Source organism: Anopheles coustani, chromosome 3, assembly GCF_943734705.1.
Source record: "Anopheles coustani chromosome 3, idAnoCousDA_361_x.2, whole genome shotgun sequence".
Classification (NCBI taxonomy): Eukaryota; Metazoa; Arthropoda; class Insecta; order Diptera; family Culicidae; genus Anopheles; species Anopheles coustani.
In genome coordinates this window covers 85,663,725-85,673,976 of record NC_071288.1, presented here as the reverse complement: position 1 = coordinate 85,673,976, position 10,252 = coordinate 85,663,725, and the positions used below count along the sequence as shown (strand labels likewise).

Sequence of the window (10,252 nt, the reverse complement as noted above, 5' to 3'; positions counted from 1 at the left end):
ATTTGACGTTTTTGGTTTTTCCATGCATTTCTTCATAATTCCGCTAGCTCAGTGTATAGCAAAAATTGTTAAAATTGCGTTTTTTTCACCTTTTATTTATTCAACATCTTTGACGTAAATCTAGAATAAAAGTGTGCGCTAGAAAGTTAGTATGTTGAGCATCATTTCAAAAATAAAGACATATTTTTGCCATTACAAATGACTCCATAAATTGGCCTCAAAGATTAAAAATAACGCCAATTCCCATAGTAACGCATCGCGCATAACGCTTTGAAACGCTCGCGTACGGAATAACGGAACAAAGTGCAGAACGGAAACTACCTATGGAAAATGTTAAAATCCACATCTTCAAGATCAATTTTGTGGCGTTATTAAAATATGAAATTATTTTTCAAAGGTGGCCTAATATATTAACATCATAGCGCACTCTTTTTTCCGAAGTTACATGATACATTTTGAAAAAATAAAAGTTGAAAAGGATTAAATTTCGACTCATATCGATCTTTTTTGCTATACACCAAGCTAGCGGAATGGTGAAGTGGTACATCAAAAAATTGAAAACGCCAAAAGATAGTCAATAAATATACTAAACCGTAATAGTTTACGGATTTGAAAAATCTTCAAAAATAGTGAAGTTAATGCGTTTTCAAAAAAGGGGTCAAAATGACCCCTAAAAAGCATTCGGGCAAGTTTCCAAAGCAATGTATTCTAGTGTTAAGAGCGTGCACATGGTGTGTGCGCAACCCTTACCAGTTGTTGTCGTGTTCTAGTACCAATAGAAATCGTTAAAATGTTGTTTATTTTCACCAGGAAAGAATAATATGTGACAACCACGACGTAAACAGAATATTTGTATAAACATAATAATGTGTAGAGCGTTTTATATAGAAATTCTATTGGAAAACAGCGTCCATTCGATAAATACGCCCAAGAATTTATATTACTATCTTTGAAACTCAATTTTCTCTTAGTTGGCCAAGGTAAGAAATAATATACGCTCAGACGATTGCAAGTTTGAATACTGTTTTGCATTGAATTGTGATGCGATTTCGTTCTCCGTTTTAGCAAGCAAATATACCATCTGCAAGTATTTTAAAATAAATCAAATACACAATGGAGTATCCGTGTATTGAGAGTGAAACAGCAATGATTGAAGTTGCGGATGTGAACAACGAAACGGAGGATCCATCTGCGAAGGTTGCTACGTGTATGGTGGCACCGTCGATGAAGCAGGTGTACTCGTGGATTAATGATGGTGCAGCTGGAAATATGTGTGTTGAGGAAATTGAAATGGAAGAAATCAAGAGAGAACCATCCTACGACTCCGATCCAAGTCGGGAATCATTAAGTAAGCCGCTATTTCAAATTGCAACCGAAAAGGCGGAAGAAAATGGCCAAACAGGATCATCATTGCTTGGAACAGCAGCGCACAACGAAAACCGGTATCGACGTCTACGGTGCAAATTTTGCCCTCTACTATTTTACAGTGAGAAAACATTGACGAACCATCAAAGGAAGTGTCAGCTAGTATGCGAACGAATGAATGTAGCTAAAGCTGCCCCTGATTGTGAGACGAAGGGTATCTTGGAAGATCTACAAAAGCGATTGCCACAGTTTACAATCGCTATCACTGGAAAAGAAGATGTTGGTGCTAGTAGCTGTACTGATGATGGTACCCCGGTTCCACACCATCGTAAGTCGGCTTCGGTGCCGATAGAAATAACGGTTAAGACCATATCTGAAATCGAAGCACTTACTACGCCACCCATTCAATACAGTTCTAGCTCTTTGTCAACCACTTCAAGTATAGATAATCAAAACCAGGCTGTCCTTTGGCGGACCCTCCCTCCAGAAATCGCGCTTCAGCTGGAGAGGATTGAGAACAAATTAGCCCAGTTAAAAGAGGAGAATTGTTTGTTACGTCAAGCGTTGGCGGTATCCTTGGGCCTTCCGATCGAGGAACATAATGATTCAGACGCCTCCAACTTTGAACGGTTGGATACCGAAAACCAGATGGAAGAATTCAACGAAAAGCTTGGTGAAGACGCTACATTCGCCGATACCATGGTTACTCTGCTGAAGTTAAAAGCTGCTCACTGCAACCCAAAAAACCGCATTGTGCTGTCGCTGGATTTTCTCTTCAGTCGCCAACTGTTTGCGAAATGCAGCTGGACTGGGATTGGCAGATCTGCTCCAAAACTTCCCTTTGGAAAATTTAAAAATATTCTCACATTGTTGCAGCGCGTGTCTGGCGCGTCGTTTGTTTTTGTAGAAAGCTGCGTGCGAAACCGATTGTGCCATAGCAATGAAAGATTGCATGGAAATTCAGGACGGAAAGCTTATTGCAAGTTAGGTGGAAGCTCCGACAAAACGAGATGTATATCACCACTTGCAGAACATAATGAATTGAATGTTTTCAATTTTGAACAGCTGGATAACGAAAAAAAGATGAAGGAATTCGAAGAAAAGCTTGGTAAAGACGCTGCATTCGCCGATAACATTGTTACCCTGCTAAAGATGAAAGCCGCACACTGGAATCCAAAACATCGTATTGTGTTGTCGCTGGATTTCCTCTTTAGTCGCCAACTGTTCGCTAGCTGTACCTGGACTGGGGCGGGCAGATCTGCTCCAAAAATCCCATTGGGTGAATTTAAAAATATTCACTCTTTGTTGAAGCGGGTGTCCGGTCTATCGGGGATATCGGTAGAAAAATGCCTGCGAAGCAGACTGCGACAAAGCAATGGTAGATTACGTGGGCTTCCCGGACGTAAACCATACTGTAAGCTAGGATGAAGCTCCAACAAAACGAGATGCATTTGTGTTAACTTGGTAATACGAAAATCTTTACACTTTTTGCACAATGTTTTCTCATTTCTACAGCAGAATTGATAAGAACAAAAAGTGAGGGAACCCGATCGGTTGGCAACTGGAGGTATGATTATTGGTAAAATATAATATGGATATGAAGCTACTTAGCTAAATTGAGATAAATGGTTTATCAGGATCCGAAGAGTATTTTTGTATAACAATAAAAATAAAACATTTGGAAAAATGGTATACGTTTGCTGACCGGATTTTCTCAAATTTCAATCATGTTGTCACGCTTCTCACAATAGCTCCAGACTACAGCGCGACGTCCCGTCGCGTAACGCGATGTCACCTGACAGGCGACTGAACTCCATACAAAAAAACTGTCGTCAAAATCACGCTAGACGATGCCAGGTGTAGAAACAGCGAAACTGTTGCCAAACACGACGTCACTTTAACTCGGGGTCCACACTGCAGCGCGACGTCCCGTTTCAAAAGTAGCCCAGTTTCGGCAGAACAATCTCGCAAGCCAAGCGCGACAGAGGTAGGAGAATATGTGGAAATATGTATCACATTGGGGCGCAAACTCGGCTAAAATTTTTTATTGAATTTTGAGGTAGTAATGCATGATATTTGTTTAGCTACGTATTTTATGCAACCTGAGTGAGTTTGGCACTTCCATATTTGAAATTCACTGAGAAAACAAACTTAAACAAACAACGACGATATTTTGGCCCGCCGTAGGAAGTATATATTTCCACATCATCTCCTATTTGTTGAAGAGCAGTTTGTTTACGTTTCGGCGCCCGAAAAAACTTTGGTAAAAATATCAATTAAAACGGAGTTTGATAACTGAATTACATTTGTGAAGCCTAAAAATAAGTAGTACAACGAAAAATCCGATGTTGCGCTCGTTTTGTTCGCGTTTGTGATTTCTTCTTCTTCTTTCGCTATGCGAGTCGGGGTATATTCTCCTACGCTAAGTCGAACAATTTGATCCTTTACTCGTAATCAGAGGCGTACCGACTCTGTCCGAACTCCTATGAAGGGGCTCGTCCTTTAGGACCGGCTATAAAAGCCATATGTCCACCCGCCGCCACGGGAGGGATAATTCCTTCCGTTGTCAGGACACAAAAACTCGTGGTCCGCTTGATTGACTCAAACAGCACGAGATGTGCGGCAGCTAGGATTTGTCTGACCTGAGCTCCAGCTCGGCGTGACCACGCGGTCGTGCCCTAAGCTAACCCTACTTTTCAGCTAACCACTTCAGGAAAACTTGTGCACTGCTAACATCCGCTCAGATGCTCCACCGAACTGGAACTTGGCGTTTGTGATTCGGTTTGTTTACGTTTTGTCCAGCTGTCGGTTTGTTTACGTTTCGAATTGACATTTGACAAGAGCTAGCGCGATGTCGCGTTTTTCGCTGTTTCTACACTAGCGCGATTTGTGCGACATTTTTTTGTATGGAGTTCGGCCGCCTGTCAGGCGACGTCGCGTTTCGTGACGGGACGTCGCGCTGTAGTGTGGACCCCGAGTTAGGTATCTTTGGTTGAACAGGTAAAGGTTAACCTACAATCAAAAAGTTGCTGCCGTGTTATAGCACCAATAGAAATCGTAAAGATGTTTATTTTCACCAGGCACGAATTGACAACTACTTCGTAAACAATCTTTTTGTATAAACATAATCAAGTGTAGAGCGTGTTACATAGAAATTTCGTTGAAAAACAGCTTCCATTCGGAAAATACACTCAAAAACATACAATACTATCTTTAAAAAGTTTCTCTTAGTTGAGCAAGGTAAGAAATAGTAAGCGCATGAAAGTCTTGTGAGCTTCAATACGATTTCTTTTTGCATGTAAACGAAACCGAGCTTTGTTTTTGTTTTTCTTTTTAGTCAACAAATTCATCTTCTTAAAGTATATTATTGTAAATCGAAGACACAATGGAGAATTTGTGTATTGAGTCTGATGAAATAGAGATTCAGCTTGCTGGCGAGAGCGATGAAACGGAGGATCCACTCGCAAAAGAAAATATCACGGATACTGCTGCAAATGCCGATCCATCGATGAGACAGGTTTGCTCATGGATAAGTGATGGTACAGCTGGAAATATGAGCGTTGAGGAAATTGAAATAGAAGAAATCAAGATTGAATCTATCGACGACTATGATCCTAGTTTGCAATCACCTAGTGAGTCGCAGATTGAATCTGAAAAAAAGGAAGGAAATAGTCAACCGATATCAATTTCTGAAACAGCATCGCATAATCGACACCAATATCGACGTTTACGGTGCAACTTTTGCTCCTTACTATTCTACAGTGAGAAAACATTGTCGAACCATGAAAAGAAGTGTCAGCTAGTAAGTGAAGAAATAAATGAAGCTAGAGCTAGCGCTGTACAAGTTCGCGAGGCGAAAGGTATCTTGGAAGATCTACAAAAGCGATTGCCACAGTTTACAGTCGCTATCACTGGAAATGAAGATGTTGGTACTAGTAGCCGTGCAGGTGATGGTACCGCGGTTCCACAATCACACCATCGTAAGTCGGGTTTTACCGTGCCGATAGATATCTCGGTCACAATCGTACCTAAGCTTGAAGCTCCTCCTACGCCACACATATCAATGCAAATTACCGATCCATTGAAATTGGGCACAACGTTGGTTCAGGAGACATCAAATTCCATTCATACTGCATCAATACCGCCTTCAAATTCTTCTACCGCACCGTGCAGTTCGTCCTCTGTGTTTACCACATCTGGCGTGGAAAGTCAGGATCAGGAAATAGATGCTGCTGTGCCTCTGCAGACTGCCCCAATCGATATTGCTGTTAAGTTGGAACGGATTGAAAATACATTAGCTTTGTTAAGGAAGGAGAATTGTCTGTTGCGGGAGACGTTGGCAATGTCCCAGGACCTACCGATGGTGCAGACACAAAACGATTCGAATATCTTCGATTTTGAGCGGCTTACTACCCAAAACCAGCTGAAGGAATTTGAAGTAAAGCTTGGTGAAGACATCGATTTCGCCGATACCATGGTTTCTCACCTTAAGTGGAAAACTGCGCACTGCAATCCAGGAAATCGCATTGTGCAGTCGCTGGACTTCCTCTTTAGTCGCCAACTGTTCGCTAGCTGTACCTGGACTGGGGTAAGCAAATCTGATCCAAAAATCCCATTTTATAAATATGAAAATATTCGCACACTGTTGCGGCGGGTTTCTGGTTCGTCGGTTGTTTTTGTAGAACAAATCTTGCGGAGTCGGTTACGTAATGCTGCGAAAAGATTACGTGGAATTCCGGGGCGAAGACCGTTTACCAAACAAACTAAAAATTGTTAAAAAAATTAAATACTACAAACACGATAGAAATAAAAATGGAAGCGGAATTCATTCTCTCATAATGAAAATAGCTGTTTTATAACTACTGGCACATAACAAACTTCATAATCATTTGAATTGAAGAATATCAACGGTATGTATATATTTATTTTACAGCCTTTTACGATGGATAGCGTAAGCTGAAACGCGTTGATCGCCTTTGGGAACTCCGTTATCGCACCTTGAAACCGGAATATGACATCTGGCAATCCTTCATCGCGTTTGTGACCTTCATTAATGATTCTATACACTCGAATATGATATCCTTAAACTTAATTTTTTTTCTGCTCACTGTCACTATGACCTGAAAATAAATCACATTCCAAATCCACTGATTATTTGACACTTCACTTTGCCCCGCCAAAAGCGATGCAAAATAGATGGGCCACATTGTAATCCCTCCAAACAGTCGATTAACAACGAACAAGTATTATTTTCGTAGTTAATATTTGTTAAAATCCAAAACCTCACACGGCCAAATTTGCAACAAAGTATTTGCATCTGAATTAAATCTTGGGTCACACATTGCCAGCGCGCAGCCAAAGAACCAATAAATACTTTACCTTTAAATCCTCTACCTGCGATAAAATTTTGTCAAGAAAGAAAGTCCCACCAGTGGAGGCATAACCTTGGCGAATGCTGAGTGTGTGGAATAAAGGTGGCCGCCTCATCTAACATCACCAAACCACTGATGATGATCGGGTTCGCTGAGAACTGTTTGTACAAAGTTTCAAAAGAAACTGTAGCTTTAAAAAGTGCACTGCTTCTAAGCACCGATCGATGGACAACTTCAAGTAGCAAGCATTCAGCTGCGCACATTGCGGTCAATCGCGCAAAATGCTCCTAATGGTTTGCCTTCAGAACGTTTTTAAATTGCCGTACTAGCTAGGAGCATGCCACAAGGTATGATTTGGATCAGAATCATTTTTACGTTTGCGAAAAGTGCAACAACACAATCACAAGATCATCAAGAAAAACACGAATGTGCTTCATGTTCGATGTGTTGGATAATAGTATTGTCGCACGAATATGACCATTTCCTTTGTGACTCTTGTGTAAAAAGTTATCCAATTGGCGACCGCATCACAGTTAATGGCGGATTTATCGGTGACTCGGCTGCCGACGTTGGGGCACGAGCTAGGGCCCGGAACCTTACACAAATATTCTATATAATACATCGATCTTCTTTAATGATCGACAAGTGATAAATTATATCTCGCCCAGTCTTGCTATATTTATTTTTTTTTTATATGGGAAATTTTGCTATATTTTATGAAAGTTAGTGCTAAGAACCATAACGGAAGAAAATTGTTTTACAGTGTCAATTGGCAACAAGCATGTATTAACATCAAAACAACAAGATTTTGGAATATATCAAGCCGACTGACGACAATACATTAAAAATGTTAAACAGTTTCATCTAACTGATATCGAGCAATGCGTTTTTGGCATTTCCTATATATGCTGCCATACTTTTGAAAAATCTGCTTACCATTCTAATTAAAATCATTATTTCGTCTAAAACGAGGTAAAAATTCAACGAATACTTTATGCGGATCCTATCTACTCTATTTATTAAATTAGAATTGTTGAATTGACAACATTGATAAAATTAAACTGCAGGGAGACGTCAGAAAACTTATTGATTGCAGGATAAAAGTAATAGCTAGCATTAATTTTGTTGAAAAGGATTTAAGCAGGACAAAAATTTATCAATTTTTACGGTATTGCATAATGGCCCCGTTCTTTTTACCACTTAGGGCCCTGTGTAAATTTGCCACAGTCCAACTTTTCTGGTAGGCGTATCTTTTGTATAAACGAGTCATTCCCATACTCCGAAATCCCACATTTGAAGTAGGATATGCTGTATAATACGTCATACAACAATTGGTAAGGAAAGTTTGAAGTTGATTTAAACAAGAATGTCAAAATTCTTTTATTAGCATTTTAAATTCGAACCAAAGCTGTTGCATAAGAGCAACGAAAAAAGACGATAGGGATTTGATGATTTTTAAATACAACTGTATGCAATCTTTATCCTCCTCGTGATCGGCAAACGATCGTTCGATGACCGATTATGAATCGTTAATGCAGCCCGAATGCCACCGGCACGTAACGCTTTCGGGCGAGAGTTAATTTATTTAACGATCACCTTCGCTGAAGTGGTCTTAAATCAAACCGGCAAAAACTCACCCACAATTGTCCACCGCCTCCACTCGGGGCCCAATATGGAAGACACCGCAAAGGACGAGTCAGACCCCGCAGCTCGGAGGCCGCAACTTTGTGTTAGCCACGAGGCGTTCCCGAAGGTTTATGTCTCCGTGTTCGTGCACGCTAAGGTAAGCTTGTCAAATGACTGGCGTCCGCAAAAACCACAAGAAAACACCACTGGCACCACCGGATTCGAGGAAGGACGGGTTGAGGTTGGGCAGCACTAAAAATAAACCCTTTCGCAAAACCGAAGGCTTCATCTCTTGCGGCACTTGGCTACAGTTGTAGGCAGAGGGAGTCCGGGAGCCGTTTTAAAAGGAGCCGGCTCGACATACTTTTCAACTTTGTCTCAACATCTGAAGTCATCATATGACCATTAGAAGAAAACGACACGTAACACGACACGGTGTCCCTCCGCCGGTTAACCGCTGGCTCCAACCGAAATTCTTTCCACCCACCAACCCTCGGCTGCAAACTCAGGGCGAACGAAAGGGTGCTTTCTTCTCGGCTAGATCATTTGTTTCCCATAATCTGGTCCGCAGGGAAAATCCTTCACTATCCTTTCGGCAAACGTGTCCACCAAATAGCACCGAGAGTTGGCATGCCATCTGCCAGAAGCTGTTGGAAAAAGGCCCAGGAGACGGGCCGGGCAAGAAAACTCCGAAGAAAGTCTCAAGACATCCCCGGCACTAATTGCTTCGGCAGGCAAAACCTCTTCCTGCCTGCTTCCGGACTGACCGGACCGGCATGAAGGATGTGAAAATCCAGTTGACCTTTGACCGGGTGTTGATTGTTGTGTAATTGAACGTGTGACACTCAAGCGTGTGCTTGTGTGTTTTCGGTGGTGAGAGTCTCTTCCGGGAAATCTGGAACGGGGCTAGACTTGCCAGTAGGCGTCCAAGACAACGGGTGTGTGGGTGAGTGTGTGTGGTTTTCCGGCACGTGGCAGAAACCTAAGTTTGTTGTCTTAATATCGTCCCAGCGTTGTCTGGGACGACCGGGTTTGCCATCGGGACAATCCCTCCTTACAACAAAGCAATCCTTGTCAAGGGTGACAAGGAGTCCGAGCACGCAACGATGCTTCATTTGCATAAATAGGTGTTAAATAACCGGCCCGACGCATTATGACCCTCTGAATTATTCAATGATTTATCGGTCGGTGACTGTTTATTTGCCATTTTCGAAACTATTTCCCTGGTCGAAACCGGAACGACACACACTCGGAACATTTCAACCGCGCTCGGAAGAACTACATTTTGATCGAATTTTTAAACCACCCACATTCGTAGGAGGATGACAAACCACCAGCTTTCACAGACCACGTTTTCGTCCCCCATTCCGAGTACCGGGAGATTCCTTGAGTGTTCAAAAGTAAGCTAAGGTGAGATAATATAAACCATTTGCACGGAAAAATCATTTATTCATCACAGTCCACTCAATACATATGCCCTAAATTTGCCTTTTTTAAAGCTTTGATATTTAAGAGCGTTGGAGTATTCTAAGTCAATAAAAATTATTAAATCAAAAACTCGTTTCATTGAAAGGATTTTTAAATCAATGGTTTTGAGCATTTATTAAATAATATTCAGATAGGATCCAACAATTACAGTAACCTTCATTTTTTATGTTTCATATATTTTTGAATTGCATTATAAAGCTGCTTAGTAACCCGACTAGACCCTATTTTCTCCTATGTCTTGCTAATAAGATGTTCAAGCCTGCATCGTTTACCTTGGTCCACTTTCTACACCTCACTCTGTCCCCTGAATGTTGTGTTCCGTAACATTTTTATCTCTTTTTTGTGGTACTTCCCTGCTGTAGGGACGCAAACTTTATGATGTGTGAAAATTTAGTAATAAC

General features: G+C 41.2%; 2 protein-coding genes across 2 annotated transcripts; both read left to right on the top strand.

Annotated features, from left to right (window-relative positions):
• The first annotated feature begins 843 nt into the window (after positions 1-843).
• Positions 844-3,028, top strand: LOC131272438 (uncharacterized). The gene is made up of 2 exons (XM_058274164.1): positions 844-980; positions 1,066-3,028. Exon 2 carries the CDS (start codon positions 1,114-1,116, stop codon positions 2,791-2,793), a length of 1,680 nt encoding a protein of 559 aa, XP_058130147.1. The 5' UTR covers positions 844-980; positions 1,066-1,113; the 3' UTR covers positions 2,794-3,028.
• A 1,460-nt stretch (positions 3,029-4,488) lies between these two features.
• LOC131272844 (uncharacterized) lies at positions 4,489-6,149 on the top strand. The gene is made up of 2 exons (XM_058274710.1): positions 4,489-4,605; positions 4,703-6,149. Exon 2 carries the CDS (start codon positions 4,751-4,753, stop codon positions 6,140-6,142), a length of 1,392 nt encoding a protein of 463 aa, XP_058130693.1. The 5' UTR covers positions 4,489-4,605; positions 4,703-4,750; the 3' UTR covers positions 6,143-6,149.
• The last annotated feature ends 4,103 nt before the right edge of the window (positions 6,150-10,252 follow it).

Excerpts from the sequence above, each read along its gene's own strand:
- LOC131272844 (XM_058274710.1), top strand. The coding sequence starts at position 4,751 with ATGGAGAATTTGTGTATTGAGTCTGATGAAATAGAGATTCAGCTTGCT.
- LOC131272438 (XM_058274164.1), top strand. The coding sequence starts at position 1,114 with ATGGAGTATCCGTGTATTGAGAGTGAAACAGCAATGATTGAAGTTGCG.